Raw genomic sequence first — 22,876 nt, 5'->3', positions numbered from 1 at the left:
ATGGATGCATGGGCAATGATTTGGGCCTAAGAAATGATGCAATCCAACTCCAATTCATGCACATTGAGTACTGAAACCATAACATGTAAGCATGCAATAGGAAATGGTTATTTGAATTCAAATTTTACCAAAACAAACCTATGAAAGGAACCATGCGCAAGTCCCTCAATCTTGGTCCAAATGAGGTGATCTTGTACTTTTTGGAAAGGTGAGATCATGGGGAACAACTTTCATGTTGAACACGTTTCCATTTGGAGCTAGGATCATGATTAATTTTGAGGTGGAAGTTTGAGAAATCAAACATAATTGAAATTTTTCTAAGTACCAAGTCAAATGTTCACTTTGTCCATCTTGAATAACTTTTGCTATGAGCTTCAAATGGAAAAAGTTGCTTAATAAAATTTGTATATATTTCAAACCTATTCAATTTGGTCACAAATTTTACCTTATTTGGATTTGGCATGAAGGAGTTATGTATTTTAGAATTTGAGGAAAATTGCTTGTTCAATGGTAATGGCCCAAAATGACCTATAACGTTTCCTCTTGGAAAATACTCTTCCAAGTTGAATTTAAAGTTTCTAAATTAATCAAAGTTGGATAGGAAATATTTAAATTGATCATGAAACTTAGATGGCATTCATATCATAAAAATTGAGCAAGTTATGATCCTTGGAAGTTGACCTCCTAACTAGGGCACAAACAAAATGACCTATAATCTTTCACCATAAAAAATGACTTTCCAAGCAAAACTAGCTCTTGATTTCAACATGAAGGTTTTTGGAATGTCATAAGGAGTAATTTTTCTCTTGGAATCATTTTCATATGACAAAAAATTGTAGGAGATAGGGTATAGGGAACCCGAGTTTTGACTAGTTGACTTTCTCTGGTCAACTACCTTGAACCAACTTGCAAACTTGAAGTTCTCTTGATATTTAAGACTCATGGAGGATAATATATGCATAATATGATTTATAATGAAGTATTCATTGCAATATTTGATCAAATGATAAAGAAACTTGCTAAGAAAGTCACACAAGATACCCAAATGAATTAGGGCTTTCAAGACAAACAAGCTTCAAACTCTTGGTGATTTCTTGATCAAAATGATAGGTGAAGATCATGGGGATCCATATATAATGTCTAGAGCCAATTTGAGTCATCTATTAATTGATCTCCTTGCACTGAGTGTCTCAAACCCTAGATAAATGATGTGAAGAATTTCCATCTGGCGATGGTGAATATGGACCAATTCTAGAAGAAGCCATGGTTGAAATGGACTACAAGCTCGTGATACCATATTAGAGAATGATAAAGAGAGAATTATAGAAAATGATTTAACCGAGTTTGTATTGAATAAGCTTATTAATAGATTAGTTACATATGTTTTTTTATATATAAAGCTCTACATTAGTGACAACTCATCATAACAGACTGGGATGATTACAACTCAGCATAACAAATTAATGACAACTCAACATAACAAACTGAGCTTAGCTGCTAACTGACCAACTACAATAACTATAAGCCTACACTACTCTAATAGTTTGAGATCTTCACCAGGATTATGATTCCCTATGCGTCCAAGTTTTGAAGCATAAGTACATTAATGAGGAAATATTCCTTAATATGAAATATAAATCGGGATCAGTTACTTGAAATCCAATTATGAAAGATCTATTAACTCTTAAATATGGACTTAAATTTAGATTGGAGGATGGGAATTCCTCTTTCTGATTTTCTAATTGGTCTGGGGTAGGGAAATTAGCGAAGTAAGTTCTCTATGCGAATATTTACGATCTTGAAATGCGAGTGAATGATGTTTACTTGGATAGAAATTGGATTCATTATATACTAATATTCCTACGGTTGTTTGTGACCGCCTAACAACGCTTCCTATTTGTTTGAATTCTCTGGTTCCTGATCGGTTAACTTGGAAAGACAATTTAAACGGTATATATACTATTTGGGATGGTTATAACTTGCTTAATATACTTGAATTTGTTTAGAATACAAAAGACAATAACTATTGAAAGTGGGTGTGATATATTCATGCCTATTAGAAGGTGAAATTCTTCCTTTGGACGGATTTACATAAGTCCATTCCTATAAGATCAATGTTTGTCATTGTGGTATGCTCTAGACGAATCTCTATCTTAGATGTAACTAGAATGCTGAGACGACTCTACACTGCTTGAGAGACATTGATTTTGCTACTCATTTTTGGAAATCTATTAGCTTCTTGGACCCACTATTCTTCCAATGGGATATTTTATATGATTGGATTAGACACAACATCTACAATGACTTTATCTTTTTTACTGCTTGCTGGTGGTTGTGGCGCACTAGGAACAAATTGTATCTTGCGAATGAAGTTGTATCTTCTTATACTTTGAAACTCATCACAATGAATTATGCTAATTTGTTAGCTAAATGTTTTCTCAAGCATAATATGTCTCATCCAAAGATAATTATGACATGGAATGCACATAATGGTAGTAATATGATTTTGAATGTTGATGACAGTAGCCTCGATAATTTGGGAGTCTTGGGTTTTGGTGGATTGATTTGAAGTGCTGATGGTGCTTGGGTTCACAGTTTTATGGATAATATTGGTTATTCCAACATCCTTCATGCTGAGCTGATGGCGATATATCATGGTTTGCGTATGGCCTATAAACTTGGCATCAAAGACCTGATGTGTTATTCTAACTTCAACTCTATTATCAAGCTTATTTCAGAGTTAGTTAATGTTTGACATCACTATGTCACGATTCTTCACAACATTAAAGAACTTCCTCTAAGGAATGACAAGTTCAAATATTCCATATCTTAGAAATGAGAATGCTTGTACCATAAAACCTTTTTGTAATTTTTTAGGTTTTTGAAAAATCGTGTGTTTTTCGGATTTTAAATATTTTTTTTGAGTTTTTATTGGATTTTTAAAGAATTTCACGAATTTTTACCAGATTTTTAGGGATCTATGATTTTTATAATCAAATTTTTTTAAATTACTGAATTCAAACTATCATATTTTTAAAAATACTACTGGATTTTTCAAAACCAATGAGTTTTTATCGAATTTTTCAGATACACTATCAATTTTTTTAAAAAAATACGAGTTTTTATCAAATATTTCAAAAATCTATGAGTTTTATCGGATATTTCAAAATACACAACTAGATTTTCAAAAAACTAAGAGTTTTTATCAAAATTTTCAAAATACACTACCAGATTTTTAAAAAATATGAGTATTTACTGATTTTTTGAAAAATTCAATAGTGCTAATTTCAATTTTTTTCCTATCAAAATAAACTATCGAATTTAAAAAAATCAAAAAATCAAAAAATATATTAGATTTTTCAAATTATACTTTAAGATTTTCCTTTTTTTTTTAGTTAAATTTTTATAAGAATATTTTTGCTATTGTAAAAGTATATGGGTGCCTAGTCAAACTTGGGGTTGGCAGGAAGAAAAGGCTCAACCCAACCCAATCCAATCCAATCCAAATTATCTCATCTTAACAGCATTCGCAACCGCTTTCATATCCCTCCGTGCCATTTGTTTCTCTATCCAAACACAAACTTACACAGTCATTGCTGTGCGACTTCAACACCATGAACACTTTCACGGCGAGCTTCACCGCCCGAACATGCAGCACACGCCGCGACGCAATTCCGTTAAAACACCGCTCACTTCATCACTTCCTTAACAGACGCGTCACGTTTCTTCCCACCAGAACCACTCTCCCATCTACTAGATTCGTATGCATGGCGGAACCTTATCTACTTTTGAAGCTTGAATCTGCTGAGAAAACATGGAAAGAACTATCGGTATGCTTTTACATGCTAATTCTACACTAATTACGATTATTTCCTTTTATGTAGCGAGTTTTTTATTTCTGAAATGTAAAATGATTTCAGGTGAAGCTTGCTGATCCAGACATTGTTTCTAATCCCAGTGAGTATCAGAAGTTAGCACAATCGGTGTCCGAGCTTGACGTGGTACTCTAACTTTCATTATTATTATTCTTTTTTTTTTTTTTTTAACATTTACATTGAAGTAGGCTGAATTTAGGTTAATTATCTTATAACTTAGGGAAGATTTTCAACTATAATAAATTTATGCTTGCAGAAGTGTTGTTAAATAAATTATGATGACTATAGTGACAAATAGTTTTATTTGATTCGACACTCTTTGAATTGGTGTCTGACACTCATACAACACTAGTCAGACGGTTTAGACAAGTGTTTAAACAGAAATTGTTTTTTTCTTTGCTTCAACAGACCTTACACATTTCTTGAACAAATCTCACATACATCTAAAAGTGTTAAATTAAACACGTATAGAAACAATGTTATCAATGAGGAATTAAAGACGTTAAATTTGATTTTAACTCTAAATAATAGATGGATAAATAAACCTCAAAATACTATCATATATGTAGCGGTGTTAGTGTCCTATATTTTTTACATTATTAGAGTCGGAGTCTGGATTTCATAGAATGAGAGAGCTTATAAAAAAATAATAGTTGTTATTACAACATTTTTTAAAATTTTATTTTTTCCTAACTAATTATTGAGAAATTTGTCCAAACTGTATTCTAATAATGTCATTAATGTGATATTGCGATGTTAGGTTGTGTCTTTGTATAAGAAATTTAAAGACTGTGAGAAGATGCTGGAAGAAACCAAAGGTTTGCTCAAGGACTATCATTTGTTAATACTTTCTCCAGACATTGAGTTGAAGGATGATTCATGTTACAGTTTATTTATTTATTTTGTTTTCAACTTGTTCACAATCAACATGATAGCCTTAACAAAGGATGCTGGCAATGATGAGGATATGGCGGAAATGATATCTTTCGAAATTGAATCTTTGTCCAAGCAACTCTCTGAGCTAGAGGACAAGCTGAAGGTTTGTTTTTATTCATTTCATTGTTTTATGAATTGGGAATGTAAGTTATATTTTTTTTGTCTTACTGTCACTGCTTGTGACTTGTGTTTAACCATAATTTATGAAGACTAAGTCTGATCATTCAATAAATCTCTTTCTTGATATGTTTTGTCATCAGGAATATGCTAATTTCACCCGAAAGTTTGTATATTGTTTGCATAGTATAGATTTATATCAATTAAGCAACCCTCAACCCCAAATGTGAAACATCAGCTGAAATGTCAAAACCATGCAGAGGAATTTTGATACTTTCTCAACGTTCTTATCATATGTACTCACTTTTTCACTGGCCACCACAAGCAGAAATTTCCTATTTTCTTGACTTTCTTATGACCACACCCTCCTCTATCTTTAGCTATCTTGAGTTTTCAATCACCTATCTCTCATTCTCTATATTTTCTTTTCTTTTCCATTTTTCTCAGATTTTAGAAACTTACTAATTGCATCCAATATGTTGGCAGGTTTTACTGCTTCCCAGTGATCCTCTGGATGCAAGAAACATAATGCTTGAAGGTAGATTATGTTCTTCTTTTCAATGCATTGTCGCAACTAAATGATTTATTTTTACTTGGATTAGTTTAATATTGTATCATTGAGACTTATGCTAGAGAACATAAGGCTGATTTTTAAACACTAGTGCCTCTGTTTTTTAGTTTTACTGCGAAAGTAGTGGATACTCATTGATTTGACCAGTACATCACAAGGTATTAGAAATTGATAAACAAAGAAGGAGAAGAGAGAGAAAGATTCATTATGTTATTTCTGTTTTGCATTGAATGAAAATTGGTTACAACAACTCACTCTAGTGAGTTTATAGTACACCATAGAGTAACTAATTGTTCTGACTCAGCATCAGTGACACTTAGGGAAACTAGCTTTATAAATACACATGCCTATCTTAAGGCACTAGCATCCTTACACTCTATTATCTGTCCCTCAAATGCACTGTCATCTCTTGGGAGACATAGATGATTTGCTATGACTTGAAGCCTATCCTTGAGATAGAGAAAACCTAAGAGGTGCCCGAGGTTTGGCAAGTAATAGAGTGTAAGGATGTAAGTGAGGCTTGTGTAGTGCATAAGATTAGTTTCCCTAAGAGTGTAACTAAATGATACTGAGTCAGCACAATTAGTTACTCTAGGTCTCTCTATATAAACTCATTAGAGCGAGTTGTTGTAACTAACATTCAGTTGATTGCAAAATAGAAATAATAGAATGAATCAGTTTCTCTTCTCTGTTTAACTTTTCCTAATATGGTATCAAGAGCTTCTTAGATCCACAACAATGTCAAAAACCAATTCCACACAAACGTCAATGCCAAATCAACCAGTATTTGATGCCAGCACGAGGAACATCTTCAAGACGAGACATCAAGTCACGGTCAAATTGGATGAAGATAATTTTCGCTTGTGGAAGCAACAAGTCGAAGGAGTTATTGACTTTAGATGGGATGGGATTCACAAATATATGTTTGCGCACACCAATGTGAAATCTAGGCAACTCAGATCGGAACTGAAAAGCGTCATAAAAGGTGACAAATCTATCTCTAAATATATCGATAGGATTCAACGTAGTGTTGATATATTAGGTTTGATTGATGATCTGTCTGATGAATATCAGACTCTTGCATCTATTATTCAATATTGTGCTGTGCTCTGTTCTATTATTGAAGCATAATCCATGTTACTCTCACATGAATCTAAACTTGATAGCACTAAGAAAGTTGTGCTTATTGAACTTGTATTTGTAAACCTTGCTGAAGACAATATTACTCAACCTAATACTATGTCTACTCTGAATCGTATGTCTAGCTCTATTTGAAATAAGTGGAATGAGAATAAATTTATTGGTGGTTCTCAATTTAGTGGAGGAAATAGAGCTTTTCGTGGTGGTCGATTTTGCTGGCCATTTCAAAGTTCAATGCCGTATTTGCCTTAAGTATACACTCCTTTATGATGCCTATGATGAATCCTTCATGGAATGCCTTGCAACCTTGGCAAGGACTTCAGTCTCCAAATTGGTATGGAGCTCAATCCCAAAATTGGAATGATTGGACAAACATTCCTAATCAGTGGACTTCTCACTCTAATCAATGGCAACCGGCCAATCAATGGATTGCTGGAACTAATCAATGGCTTGCTCAACCTAGAGGGCCCTCCAACTTTACTTCAAGACCTAATCTTCCCTCGTCTTAGGGACAACCTCAATCCTATCTCATCAGTGATGCTATGAGCAACTTACCAACTCAACAATGGTATCCAGATTCTGGTGCAACACATCATGTGATCAATAAGTTAGACTTCATTCTCGGTGGTGTTGATCTACCTGGATTTGATCATGTCCTTCAACTACAGTGATAAAGTGTGTGAAGGTGAGAAGAACATCAGATTTTAATTTCATAGGAAAAACCCATGTATATTTGGTACTAGCATCAACACAAGTCAACAAATACTTATATCCAGAAGTAGACAGCATGGGAGCTGGTCCCCACACATCAGCAAACAACAAATCCAAAGGAGAATATACAGAATTAGAAATTTGACTAGGTATTCTATGAATTTTTCCTAGGCAATAAGTTGTACACAACTCAAAGTTGGAGCATATACAGAATTAGAAATTTGACTAGGTAGTCTGGATTTTTCCTAGGCAACAAGGAGTACACAACTCAAAGTTGGGCTTATGTGGTACAGGAATATTACATAGAGAAATAGTGGTTTTCAGGGCCTCATGGTGAGGAGGCCCAAGCCTGTTATGCCAAATGTTGTATAGGCCTTCACCATTATTATGGGCAGCTGGATTGCAAGAAAGAGAATTGATGGATGGAACCGAAGAAACTTGAGCTATTTGCAAAGGACCAAATTTGTAAAGGCCATGCTTGCCAAGAAACCCTTGTAACAACACCTTAGAATGATCCTGAAATTTAACCAGACATGTATTAGCATGGAATGAAAACATTGTTATCCTTTGCAAATTTGTTGACCGAGATAAGATTTTAATTATGTCAGGCACAAGCAGTAAATTATTGAGTGCTAGGAGTGTGTGATCATTTGTGAGGCGAGGAAATTTGTGTTGAATCTATGGAAGTAATTGACAAACCTTGGCCATTACCGAGCAACACCATGGTCAGAACGAGGTAGGTCAACACCACCAAGAAGAAAATTTAAGTGGTTAGTCACATGGTGTGTTGCACTAGAATCATGATACCATTGCTGAGTGGATGGGTTGGTTATTGTGTCACTAGTGAGATAGGCCCGATGTTGTCTTTGAGAGAAGTCAGGTCATGGAGCATAGTTGGGAGGACCTCTAGGTTAAGCATGCCATTGATTAGCTTCAGATGTCCACTGATTTGTACCAGGCAACCATTGGTTAGAGTTACAGACCCATTCATTAGGACTGTTTGTCCACTAGTTCCAGTTTTGGGATTGAGTTCCCAGCCATGGTTGAGAGACATTCCATGGAGAATTCACTATAGTCATCATAGTGTCTTTGGTAACAGATACTTGCATCATGCCCTGACTTAAAGCAAATCTGACAATGAACTCTGAAATGACCAACAAAAAGACCACCTCTGCCACAAATTAATTCATGTGGTGACCACCGCGAAAAAACTCTATTTCCTCCACAGAATCAAGGACCACCAGTAAACTGATTCTCATTCCACTGATTTGGAACAGAGTGTTAGACGCACGATTCAGAGTAGAAACATTTTGAGGTGTAGTGACATTGCCTTGAGAAAGATTGACAGAAACATGTTCACTTTATAACACTTTTCATGGCCATATCAAGCTTAGACTCGTGTGGGAGAAACATGAAATCTGATTCAATAATAGGACAAAGAACAATACAATATTAATTAATAGATGCAAAAGCATTGTATTCATCAAGCAAACCATCTAAAATCGCTTTCAATTGATCATGATGAGATACAAGATCATCAATTGAACCTAATATATCAACAATACCAATAAACTGAATTCTAGCGAGATATTCAGAGATATATTTTTCACCTTTTGAGATGCTTTTCAATTCAGATCTGAGCTGTCTGGACTTTACATTAGTGTGCGCAAATATGTATTTGTGAATTTCATCCCAAATTTGATGAGACTGAACGCATTGAACAACCCTAGGTAGAACAGAGTCCGATAGAGTAGCAAGAAGCCATGTAAAAAGCAACGAATCTTGCTGCTCCGAGGTGAGATACGCAGGGTTTTCAACATCATTGCTGCGATCGTTTTCATTGAGATAGCGTGAAGGAAAAAACGGATTTACAAGGAATCGGTGATTGCTATAATCTCTTTGACCTGCTGCTTCCACAAGTGAAAGCTATCTTCATCCAATTTGATTGTGACTTGCTGTGCGAACGTCTTGAAGATGTTCTTTGTGCCGGCACTGAGTGCAATTTACGTTTGCGTGGAATTGGTTTCTGACATTGTTGAGGATCGAAGAAGCTCTTGATACCATATTAGAAATTGATAAACAAAGAAGGAGAAGAGAGAGAAACACTCATTCTGTTATTTCTGTTTTGCATTGAATGAAAGTTGGTTACAACAACTCACTCTAGTGAGTTTATATAGTGCATCATAGAGTAACTTACCGAGCTGACTCAGCATTAGTTAGTTACACACATAAGGAAACTAGCTTTACAAATACACATGCCTATCTTAAGGCTAGCATTCTTACACTCTATTAAGGAGTGGCGTGATTTATGGATCGCCCGCTTCTCCTTGCCTCCTACATCTCATTGTGGTTACATTCTGAAATTTATGGATATCTGAGCTTAGCAAACCACTACTATTATCATATAATTATTATTATTTCCGTTTCTGTTATTAAATTTTACAACTTATGGAGTATTTTTATCACCATTTGCTTTGCAGTAAGAGCAGGTACTGGTGGTGACGAGGCTGGAATATGGGCTGGTGATCTTGTAGGTACATGCTTTTATTTGTCCTTTCTAACCCATGAGTATGTATGAAGAACAATGGCACACTGCACACACACAAACAAATTCTGATATTGTACCATATCTGAATCATTTGACTGTCCCCGTGATTTATTTTCTGTCATTCCATTCTAGCCGTTTTGATTGTCCTAGTTTAAATGTTTTAATCAATGAGACATTAGTGCAATGTTAAATTATAATCATATTCTTATGCTATTTTGATGTTGAACCAGGTCCGAATGTATGAAAAATTTAGTGAACGGAATTCTTGGAAGCATTCTGCCATTTCATGCTCTGAGGTATTCCTTATGAAAACTCAATATAGTTTTTAATGGCTTTTGTAACTTGTATAATTTGTTTTTTGCCATCTTTTAGGCAGAAAAAGGGGGATACAAAACTTATGTGATGGAGATAAAAGGAAATCGTGTCTATAGTAAATTAAAATACGAATCTGGTGTCCACCGAGTTCAACGTGTTCCTCTAACAGAAACACAGGGCCGCATACATACTTCTACTGCGACAGTGGCCATCATGCCAGAGGTAGAGTGCATGTTTCAGGCTTTAGCAATACATTATTCAAGACTCTGACATATATAGGTCTGAAAGCATTTGTGAAATTGTTAATTTAGTATTTTATTCCTAAAGTTTCTGTTTTTGCATAAAGATCTAATCTAAATCATAAAAATAGCTAGTTTAGATCTAAATTTTTTGGAGTGCGTATAGATGTAAGGTCGTCTCAATATGGTGCCTAGTTTCGTGGAATGCTTATTTCAATTTGTGATTAAAGATCATGTTTTGTTTAAATGTTTCTTTCTTAAATTCGTATGTTCTATAATGAGAATAGCATTTAGCTTACTAATACACGAGGCGTTGCTTCCCTTCCTCCTTTCAAGATTTTAGAGCAACATCTATATCTTTAAATTTGAAATCTTTATTTAGGTTGATGAAGTTGAAATCGTAATTGACCCGAAAGATATTGAACTGACAACGGCACGTTCTGGGGGTGCAGGAGGTATGTATAGATATATGAACATGAAACTATTTCAATCAAGTAATCAATCTTAAAATTTTCCAGAGCAAGATACAAATTCCTTTCCTCTAGGATTTCTGATACCATCATATCTTGCAGGCCAGAATGTTAATAAGGTTGAAACAGCAATTGATCTTGTTCATAAACCAACGGGAATCCGCATCTTTTGTACTGAACAAAGGACTCAGAATCAGAACAAGAATCTTGCTTTTCAGTTACTACGAGCCAAACTGTAAGCATCGACATTGCCATTGCCATATAGATTTTTCAACCTCTTTTTTTTCTACAAATTTTTCTCCTAAAAACATGTTCGCAAGATGAATATGGGTATAGTTTTTTGAGTTTCATTATACATAAGGAACTGAAAGACATAAATATCACGAAACAAAAAGCTGATCAAACGTCATGATCACATTAGTACTTTTTGTCTGAGTATTTTCTTTATCTGTCTTAATACGTTGCATTCAGATTTGACATACGATAGTTTTACAGATATGAGATAAAATCGAGGGAGCAGCAAGAGTCAATACGAAACCAAAGAAAATCACAGGTATGATCCGATCCGTCTTGTGTATTTTGCTAGAGTACACTCGTTTCCATTGCTTGTTAATGCCTTGATGATTTAGGTCCTTTGGGTTATTTGTGAATGCTTACAACAGTACGTTTATGTCATCCTATCTAAGGCAATTATGTGTCCGTGCCAATTCTACAGTTGCAAAGTTGCTTAACAGAGTGGTTGATCCTAGGCTGTCTAGATTTTATATGCTGAATGCTCATATGCATTGGCATCATGTTGAAGAAATATATATGCCTCGTTTACTTTCTTTGATAACCACAAACATTTTTTAACTCCAAACCCAGCAGAACTGCATCAACAACTATAACATAGTAATAGGAACCCTGCTTCTATGACCTTTGATAACACATTGCTGTCCTCTCCCCCTAGTTCAATATCCAATTTTCTATATGGATGTACCTGATCAAATATTTTATCATTTGTCTATCATGATTTGCATTAGTCATACTTTATTTGGTGAGCTGGCTATAAGGCTTAGTAGATAGATATCAAATTATTTTACAGCACTTTCTATTTACAGGTTGGTACAGGATCGCGTTCAGAAAAAATCCGGACATACAATTTTAAGGTACTTCATGTTGCAGCCCATATTTTTTCTGGGTGTGGTTGTTGCACAGTCTCGCTTGTTAGTCTCTCCATTCCTGATCCAAAAATGTAAAGAGTGTCAAAACTTCATAATCATATTCAAAACAAATAACAAATTTTCCCTTTAAAAATTATGATGCGAGAAATGCCATTGATGTTGTTAGATACAAAAGAAACATACATCTTAAATTATTTTTTGAATCTCTGAAAACCACATTCACCAGTGAAGTCAACAGGATCCAGTATTCTGTTATTTGTCCCTGTGAGCATACTGGCCGAGGTAGCATAACTGTGAGAGATTTATTGAAGTTCCATTTTTTCTTGATGAAATTATGATTTTACTGACAAATTTTGACACAATCTTATAGGAGAACAGGGTTACTGACCACAGATTGAAGAGGAACTTTGAGCTCACCTCTTTTCTAGCTGGTGACATAGAGGATGCTGTTCAGGTATGTTCTCTAGCACACCTCCCCCTGCAAGAACTTGCTCTTCTTTCACGTTTAACAGTGTCGGCCTGCATGCAGTATATGTATAGGAACTGGTATATATTAATGTAGGTGCAACTGAGCTGGGCACCTTTTTTGGTGGTTTATTTAGTCATTGTTTGGGAGTTAGGAGAGAAAGGGAGGAGATGGCTTTGTAATAGATGAAGCAAGAGGGAAAGTAGTTTGCATTCTCTTTTCTGTATATGATCCAAATGAAAGTTAGTTACAATATTGACTCAGCACAGTTAGTTACAAAAGTCGATCAGAGGCTGTATTGACTATGCTCTATATGAAGCTTCAGTGCTGGAATGAAAAAATCAATGTTTGTTTGAATTGTTTCTTTGGCCGTCAAAAAACTAGATTGGGACCAAGATAAATGCAGGGGAAAATTTTCACCGATGCACTTTTTTTCATTAAAATGGATATATTCTAGAAGTACTGACTTTGCCATGAATGAATGAATGAAAGTGATTTATCATGGTTCTGCATTATTGAATTTTTTTCTTTCTGCAGTCTTGTGTTTCGCTGGAACAAAAGGGTCTTATGGAAGAACTTGTTGAGTCTATGGGTGCTTCTACTAAATAAAGTGCGAGGATTTTGCCCATGTATATTGGTGCTCCTGCTAGAAGAACTCTTATGAATGATTTTCCATTAGGGAAAGATCTGAGATATATATTGTTCTCCCGAATATGTCCCATCAATGAAAGTTTCACACATGCCGAGTTGATTGATTAGTCAATGAGTAGATATGGGATGATTTTACGTATAACACTTGGATGATACTCTGTTGGTAAAAATCTGTTTCATTATGTAAAGTGTTGTAATTAACTTCTTACATTTTGTGCTTAGTGCATTGTAATGATATTGTGTGGTATTGATCTGACGGTCCAAGTCTTCGTCCTTTCTCCGGGTTTTCATTGTTATGGATATACTTAATGACTGTGAGAATCTAGACTGAATTGAACAAAACTTGGACTTATGGCCTGTTTGTTTTCTCGGTCAAATGTTTGGGTTTGGCATGCGTTAGAATTGAAGCTAGTTAGTGACTTCGATACAACTGGGGAAAGTTGCTTTAAAACGGAGGAAAATAAATGCCAAGTTGCCAAGCACAGGGTCAATTGCAGACTACATTGGCCAGAATTTTTGCAAATTTTGGGTGAAACAAATATTTTTTGTGCTAAACTTGGTCAAATTCTGGATTATCAGATATCAGATCCTCTTGAAATGAAAGGTTTAACACCAAAAGAATTAATACTGAAAACATTAAATAAGGGAGATATTAGAACATCAAATACATTTTATTTTTTGAATGTCAAATTAAATATATTAAGAAAGAAAATCATATTATTACGTTAAATTACAAAGCACCATAGGTGTTTGGAAACAAGATAAAACAAGCATGGAAAAATAGGACGCCTCAAACAATTGCTACCGAACCAACCGAACCGATTCTCTATTCTCAGGCTTGGGTTTAAATCAACCAGATCCATCATCAATAGGTTAAATTCCAACAAACGAGGTGCAGAAGATCCGTCACCAGTTAACATGCATGAGTTCCCAAAAATATACTCTTCTCCATTTTCTGCGTTGTTTTTGTGACTCCATTAAAAATAACATTATTTTGGACTTTTTAAATAGACCATATTTAAGACTCAAAAAGCAACCTTAAATCTGAATGACTACGTGTCATCTCAACCACCTAAAAACTCTATCACACTAGATGAGTCTATCTCACACATAATAAAAAGGTAAGAAGCAGTCTCATCTAGAAATCCTCAAAAGGGACAAGAAAATCTACTAGTGTCTGATAACACCCCTCTTCTAAATAGGTTGGCTTTAGAAGATAATCTATCCTGCAATAATTGTCAGAAAAAAAAACCAAGATCCTAGACGGGGTCCAACTACTCTAAACAAGAAAAATGATATGACTCTAAAATGAAAATGGTGCCACAAAAGAAGCCAAATTTCCCATCTGTCAAGGTAAATGGAGGCCACTAAAAAAGTATTGTCACTAGAATGCTTTCAAATTCACTTATCTTTGTCCTGGGTCAGGATAACATCTCTAAGCAAGACATGAAACTTCTCAAGAATGGGCAAATCTCTAAGAAATAAGGATCTCCTCCATCTAAAGTCGCACGTCAGGACTCCATTAATAACCTCCCATATCTCGCCCACCAACCCTTATGGCCGAAGAAAATTGGAGAATATACCCAAAAACTTAGACTTTAGACTTTAAGGGGATGCTCCTAACGTAGGATCCTCCTAAAAGAAAGTATGAAGATCCGACTCCACTTTCCTAGCAATGCCATCAAAGAACCAATCTGAGCTACATTTCTCGTTTGCCCCAAGAAGAGATATCTCTTTCTACTAAGACGAAGAAAAACGAAATTCCTTTACCCTACCTTCATTATGAGAGAAGATAGATATACCTCCATATCTAACTATCAAAATATCCTTTAAAAGCTCTGAATCACCTACAAACAAGATGAAATAATTTTAGATGAAGCGAGACTTCATTTCTTTGATTAGAAATATACTATAAAAATAGAGACTTTGTTCCTTTGGTTTGATGAAACATGAGAAATGAAGTTTGATTTTGTTCATTAGAGAAAATTATTTTACCATTAGATTGAATGCCAAAACTTACTTATTTTTACTTCTAACATGACTTTGATTTCTCTTAATTACTTTCTATATATGGAACACCTATTAGAAAATAAAATTATTCTCATATATATTTATTATCATCAAAACTAAAATTATAGGTTAATATTGCTCAGATGAACTTGGCTCTAACACATTTGGCGAGGAATTATCAAGTATAAATGAGTTGCATTAGAATTATTCTGACATATAAATAAATTTAATGGAATGTTTAAATTCATTTAGTTCTATTTTTTATATTGGTCGAAGTACTTGTATTTCATATTTTAATATAGTATATTTTCTTAATAAAAAAGCATAATGTGTGGAGATAAAAATATAATTATTTAATTTATATACATTATCAAAGAAAAAAATATTATGTGTTACCATACATTTAATAAACATGGTAAGTCATGCATTTTTACCTCATTAATTGGTGTCACAATACATTGTTAAGTTTGATGCATGTGTAATTTTATTTTATTGATAGTATATAATAAATATTAAATGCTATATATTTTTATTTATCTTCTTTTTCTAATAATAAACTTATATCACTTTATTTGACGGAAAACACATGTTACAAGATGCAGTGGAATCAAAGACGTGGTGATTAATAAATTATTTAAATTTTGATATTTGAACTTTACTGTGAGGATTCAGATTTTCTTGTCACTTTCTTGATAATTTTTTTTTTCTTTTTAATTGTCATTTGTAAAGAGAGAAAAAAATTAAAATAAATATAATCAATAATTAAGGATATTATAAGTAAAATAAGAATTATTTTTTGAAAAGTAACAATATTAAATAATTTTTTTAATATATATAAAAAGTCAAAAAATAATACTTAAAAAGAAACGGAGGGAATATAAAAATTTATTTTAAAGTTTAGAAATTGATCTATAAGTGACTTATAAGCACTTGTGATATTTTCAAATTCATTATGATTGATAGACCTATCAACAACGACAACTACTAACTTACAATCTAGCTCAATTGATAATTTTGATATTTATATCTTACCAATTAAATAATATTTTCTCTTAATCGCAATGCATCAACTTTCGTAGCTTGAAGGAATATCCTTGTCCCATTTCTTCATTTGTTTAATACAATGACTTTGAGAATTACAAACATACATACCAATTTTGAGGCTCGGTTGATTTCTCTATCGACATTACATTTCACCTCTCTATCATCAAGTATCAGACACCATATGATTTATCTAAAGACCGTGAAACCAATTCTAGTGGACTATTGTGTGTCTTTTTCTATTGCAACAACGAATTTATTTCTTATCCTTCACAAACACCATTACATCATTGCAATATCAATGGAGGTATGATGTGGTAAAGTACAAAAAAAAATAGTAAAAACACAATAAAAAAATATGATGCGGGATTAACAAGCGCATTTTTTTTAATAAATAACAACTTGCACTATAAAAAGTACAAGGGTTAATCGACCTTTAAAACAAGGAGACAAAGATCTAAAAAACAAGAAAATGGCTAAAGTTCTTACCCCTACTACAATGATTTACAAACTAGAATCTGTCTTGGATCGACTTTTCAATCTTCCCATGAGAAGATTTTAGAATTAGACAAATTGTAGGGGGGTATTCGTTACCTTTAGATTTATTGACTAAATCAAAAGTAAACATACAATTCGAGTCGCCACCGCATTTCTATTTATCCAAAGGAAAGGTTAGAAAGCGAACAAAAACCAAGTAAGAAGTTTTATCAAATCAAAAACTAATAAAATGTCAGAGATCTGGGTAAGGGGGTTGGTTATGAATGGGAAGGTTTTAAGCATCCAAAACATCCTTAGTACTCTAAGGGAGCCCTTTTTGCAAAGGTGCATTGTAGGTTGGTATTTGAGAAAAATATTTGTGCAAACAAGATTGGGGAGATGAGAAAAGAATTTATACATATTTACAATTTTGTTGTTTGAATGGATGAACCCATTGCCTACGTACCATCACAAAGGTAGGATCAAAACCTCGTAGTTCGGGGTAAAAAACTCAAAATATGGGTGAATTGATTTGATCAAAAGCCTTAAGGTCTTTTGTTATCAAAGGGAGAAAACTCAACCTAAACCAACAATCCACCATGTGAGGAGGGCTTCAACATACTAGCGAGGGATCCACCCTATAATAAGTATGGAAGACTTATAGTCCAATCACTAAGGATAAGGTGAGGTTTACATCAACCACTATGATAACTCAAACCTATGGCTAATGTTTATGAAAAAGTTTTAACAAAAGGTGGCCATTGGAACCACAAAAACAACTTGAAGTGAGTTGTATTTACAAATTAGAAGTATTCACAAAATGAAGTCAAAGTTGACTTAAGGTTCATTCAAAATAAGTATTAATGAAAAGAGTTTGAAAAATCAAAGGCATGTGGCCTAGGTTTCTAGTTTTGAAAACAATGTCAATGTTTGCACAAAATGAGTTTGGCTTGGGTTAGAGTGGAGAGAAGAAAAGAAGGGTTAGTCCTAAACATGCAAAGATAAGAGAAGAGATAAAACCCTTGGATTTCCCTTTCTTGAGATCATAAAAATGATTCAAGATGCTCATTTTCTTTGGACTTAGCAAGCAACAAGCAATCAAAACAAATATTATATTCAAGTTCCTAGGATCCCCATTTGGCTTGTCTTTCTTAACTTGGTTATTCATGACAATGGTCCTCCTTACTATCTCAAGTTGGCCTATCACATAAGAACAAACAATCAAAAAGTTCACAACAGAATAAGAGAAATGGACAAAGAATGAGTTTAGATTAGGGGTCCTTTGAAGTCAACTTTAAGATTAAGCATTCTAAAGGCATGAGGCCTAGTTGCTCTTCAACAAATTTAGCATTCTAAAGGCATGAGGCCTAGTTGCTCTTGAACTACTTTAAGCATAGGTAAGGTCCTAATTCTAAGTCCTTTCTCCTTTTTTTGCATTGGGTTCACACAAACAATCACAAAACAAACACAAAGCCACAATATATTTATTCACAATAATGTGCTCTAATGAGCAAAAGGAAAATGGCATAAACATAAAATATGAGCTCAAGTGAGCAAAGGGAAAAGGCAATATGAATAAATGGGTAAGAAATTAAATTGCATTAAAGTAAATTGCAAGAATTAAATGCTTGAATTAAAGTTAGTAGTTAGTAGTTAATGTTAGTGTGTCATAAGACAATTTAGCGCTATGTTAAGCAATCGTAAGTGGACTAATGTAGTAGTCACACCTATCTGAGGCCGGTCAATAAAACTATAGGCAAATAAACACAAGTTAGAGACCATGACTAGTAAGCCAAGCTCCTACAACTTGCCATGCCAAAAGAAAAGAAGAAAGGCCTTGTATGGATTTTAGGTTTTTTGCTTGACCAAGAAGCAACCTATCTTGGACACAAAGCAACTCACTTGATCTTTGATCAAGTTGAGTTTGATTTGGATCAAAGAAGGTTAAGCCTCTCATATGTCTAGACTAACCACAAATCATTAACTCATTGGCCAAAAGAAAAAAAAGAAGAAAAGATGAAATGAAATGAACAAAATGAGAGTTCAAATGACATAATCAAAACACAATGATCAAATATGAATGCAATCATCATCAACCAATGGTAAACAGAAGAGAAATGAAGATTAGAAGTCAATAAAGGTCAAACATATTTTTGTTATTTTTGAAATTAAAAGGAAACATAAAATAAAATGAACAAAAATATGGTCAAGCTTCAAATTCAATTCAAATCAACTTGAATAAGTCCAATTGAATCATCATAAGTCTAACATGGTCAAACAAGGTTTGACAAATTTTCTCAACATTTTTTAAAAATAGAAACTATTTTAAAACAATTAAAAATCAATAAAAATAACACAAATGAACTAAAATCTCAAATAAATCTCAAATCAATTAAGAAATTGATGAGAATATTTTTCATAGACTTATCATGATCCATATATGTTAAGAAAATATTTTTGGAATTTTTGGATATCAAAAAGTATTTAAAATGAATTAAAAACTATTAAGAACAAAAATATTCACAAAAAATATTAAATGGAATCACAAAAATAATTAAAAATCAGATTATGAAATTAGATTTTTCAAGAAAATTTTTAGTGTTGGTCTCATATTTTTGTGATTCCAAATAAAATAGTTATGAATTTTTGAAAATAAATGGAATAAAAGAAAATAAAACAGAAATTAGAAAAATGTGAAAAAACCAGGAGCGCTTGATCCATTTCATTAAATGACGTGGACACAATCAAAGGCTCAGAGGCGCGCGCGCACCATGGACATGAGTCAAGCGCGAAATAAAATGAATTAAAATAAGTCAGCTGAATCATTGGCCAGGATTAGAACGCTGGAGCCTCATCCAAGGGCCTGGAATCATCCACGTGGGGGCGGTGGTGGAAACCACCGTCTTCTCCGGTGGACTAACTGATTCCGGCCACCAGTTGCAGGTTTTCAAACCTCAACCAAAACGCACAAGCCTTATACCAAAATGAAGCTAGAGTGATGTACATCACCCATGTAACCTTGGATTTCTCTCAAGATCTCTATGGAATGAGAAATCTGAGCTTGAAAATCCAGGTGTGAAAGCTGAAATGCTTCAATTCACAAAATCAAAGCCACCATTGGCTTGCCTCTCACACGAGGACTTCAGAAAACCATTTGAACACAAGCAATTCACATCATATGAGGAGATTTAGATCAAAACAGTTTGAGCATCTACCTCTGAAGAGCAGCTTTGTGCAGCACGATCCACTCAATCTCTTGCTTCCAAATTGATCTTGAGGTGTGATATGAATGCAAGGTTAAGGAATAAGTCTTGAAGATCAACTGATTTTGTTGAAATTCAAGCTTAAAATGAGAAAAGAAAAATCAGAATTCCTCTAGTAATGGCTGGGTTTTCACTTGTGCAGAGTTTTAGGTAGCCTTAAGGTTGCATTTGAATGAGGCATGGCAATGTATTTATAGATGAACTGCAAGCAAGCAAGTGTAGAATCCGTGTGCATGAAGCTTTGGGTCCTCCATGCATGGGCCTGTACAGGCGCATGTGAGGCCCAAAAGCTGATGGAAATGAATGTTGAGCTCATACCAAGCTGAATTGGACGTGCAATTTTCCTTGTGTTTGCTTGTGCATGAAGATTCAAAGTGAATTTCATAATTGGGCCTAAATGTTCCCCTCTTCGAAAGTCACACATAAAAAATCCAAACATATGCATGTAAGTAATGGTTGGAAAGGTATTGACATAAAGAACAAAATCTATGTTGGACAAAAATCCATTTGGAGTTTGGAAAATTGTGAAAACTGGTCATGAAGTTTGATGTACAAAACATGTCTTTAAAAAATTTGCCAAAAGTGACCAACTTCAAGCCCTTCTATTTCAATGATGAAAGCCTCAAATGAAAAATAATCCAACATCAAAGTTGTAGATATTTTTAAGATGATAAATTTAGACTCAAATTTTGCATCATTTGAATTTTTGATGAGAAAGGTATGGGCACTTGAAGTTGAACTTTTTCAACATTCAATGCTTTTGGTCCAAAGTGACCTATAATGTTTTGTATTATCACATGTCTTTCTTTTAGGATTATGAATTTTTTTCCAACATAACAATTGATTTAGACATCTTAATCTTTCCAATTCAATTTGTATCACCTCAAAATCATGAAAAATGAAGAAGTTAGGTCCTTGAGAAATTGACCCAAAATTAGGATTTCAGTTAAAATGACCTATAATGTTTTGAAATGAATGATGACCTTACAAGTTTCAAATGAATTTGTGATGAACATGAAAGTTGTTCATATGGTTCTTAAGAACAGTTTTTTTCTTGGGGTAATATTCATTTGACAAACACATAAAAAGTTAGGTCTCAGTGGATTTTTGATTAGTCAGATGACTTGACTGGTCAACTTCTCAAGGCCAAACTTCAAATCTTGATGAATGAATGATTGAGGATACTCAAATAATATCATATATGCATAAAATAATGAATGAAAGAACTTCCATTGATTGAATTTGATCAAAGGTTGAGGTTGCTTCATGAGCAAGGCACAATTAATGCATAGTTGAATTAGGGTTTCCTTGGGAAACAATCCTCAAGCCCTTTGGTTTATCTTGATCAAATTGGAAAATTGAGATACTTGGGAAACATATATGATAATTGAGAGCTTTGTGAACCATTGTCATGCTTGCTTTCATATCCATCTGGCCACTTCAATGAGCATAGGAGCCTCCTAAGAGCAAGGGATCTCATGATTGCTTGAGCTTCAAAACAAAACAAGTTAGTGACATATTTTTATGCTTTTGGTTAGTAAACAAAATAAGAAAAGCAATAATATACAATTCAAGCATGCTTGCTGGTCTCAAACCAACTCACACAAGTCCCAACCCTAAGGTAGGGAGCCACACATGCTATGATCCTTGAGGCAATGTAATGAGCAATGATATGATGCCATGAGGGATCTTAGGGTAAAAATTAGGGTCTTACACAAATTCCCTTGGAACCATTCCTATGTTAATGCCTTAAATCTAAGAAAAAAATTCCAATTACACAATAATCCTCCTTGAAAAGAAAGAATTTTCTAGCCAACCATATAATCCAACATGCTCAGACCAAAAGAAAGAGAATAGAGGATCTTTGAACCTTTTATCCATCTAGCTACATAAGCAAACCACATGCTCGGCTAAGGATGTACAATTCTCAACCATCAGAATCCCTATCCACAAGCAAACACATTTCCAGACCTGTCGACTGACAACACAATTCAAAAATTGGTGAATACTATCTTCGTCATGGAGAAAGCAGAGAGGAAAAACAGAATTATGTAACCCGTCGATGGTTTCGCGCCTAATTAGTTGGCATATAGTAGGAAAACCATTAAGCAACAATCTCCAACTAAAAACTTAAAGTTTACTAGGGATTTTTGATCTCCAAATCTTCGCCATTCATACTAAGCGGTCTTCATCCTGCTTTGAAACTTCAACCATAGACCGAGCACAACACAAGTAGCTGCTACGGACCGAGAAGCCTCATGCATCCCTCTACCAGCTGATAGAATCCTAAACATCTTTATCCAGCTAAACCTGATGCAAAGTTTGCGATAATTCCTCCAACTGAATGAGACCAGAGCTAGCATATCCTCCCTTCGATAACCTAAGTTCCACTCTCGCTTCCCAAAGGACCAACCTCCCAAGCCCGTAATCAGAGCCTCCTTATAAACTGAAATCTAAAATAGTGCAGGAAATAGTTTACGCAGAAGCTCGTTACCACGCCAATATGAATTCCAGAAACTAGTAGACAGACCATTTCTAACTTTGCAACACACTGACTTCACAAACCAATTGTCATTGGCGTTAAAAAAAGAGTCAATGGCCACTAAATATCGCCACCATAACGAATCTCTCTTTCCTATAGGTAACTCGACCGTACTAAATGGCTTCGACTTAAAATCGACGTGCCTAAAGACCAGAATGCCCCTCCACACCGCGTGCGGTTCTGAAATGATCATCCCCAACCATTTCCTTAACAAAGTCACATTAAAGGAACCAACATACTTGATCCTAAGGCCACCATTCTCCTTATTTCTACACAATTTCGACCAAATTATCTAGCATAGCTTCCTTTGATCGCTGATGTCTCCCCATAAAAAGTCTCTT

General features: G+C 34.3%; 1 protein-coding gene across 1 annotated transcript; it reads left to right on the top strand.

Annotated features, from left to right (window-relative positions):
* The first annotated feature begins 3,453 nt into the window (after positions 1–3,453).
* LOC127132714 (peptide chain release factor APG3, chloroplastic) lies at positions 3,454–13,471 on the top strand. Its single transcript, XM_051061680.1, has 14 exons — positions 3,454–3,830; positions 3,921–4,001; positions 4,636–4,693; positions 4,811–4,914; positions 5,415–5,466; positions 9,831–9,880; positions 10,129–10,194; positions 10,271–10,435; positions 10,835–10,907; positions 11,025–11,157; positions 11,418–11,475; positions 12,023–12,070; positions 12,456–12,539; positions 13,089–13,471. Exons 1-14 carry the CDS (start codon positions 3,615–3,617, stop codon positions 13,158–13,160), a joined length of 1,260 nt encoding a protein of 419 aa, XP_050917637.1. The 5' UTR covers positions 3,454–3,614; the 3' UTR covers positions 13,161–13,471.
* The last annotated feature ends 9,405 nt before the right edge of the window (positions 13,472–22,876 follow it).

This window comes from Lathyrus oleraceus, chromosome 3, assembly GCF_024323335.1.
Source record: "Lathyrus oleraceus cultivar Zhongwan6 chromosome 3, CAAS_Psat_ZW6_1.0, whole genome shotgun sequence".
NCBI lineage: Eukaryota > Viridiplantae > Streptophyta > Magnoliopsida > Fabales > Fabaceae > Lathyrus > Lathyrus oleraceus.
The sequence above is the reverse complement of the archived record's forward strand: the minus strand, read 5'-3'. Positions and strand labels throughout refer to the sequence as shown.

Coding starts and splice junctions, on each gene's coding strand:
- LOC127132714 (XM_051061680.1), top strand. CDS start 3,615: ATGAACACTTTCACGGCGAGCTTCACCGCCCGAACATGCAGCACACGC. Junction 5,467..9,830: donor AAGAAACATAATGCTTGAAG/GTAGATTATGTT, acceptor TTTGCTTTGCAG/TAAGAGCAGGTACTGGTGGT. Junction 12,071..12,455: donor TCCGGACATACAATTTTAAG/GTACTTCATGTT, acceptor ACAATCTTATAG/GAGAACAGGGTTACTGACCA.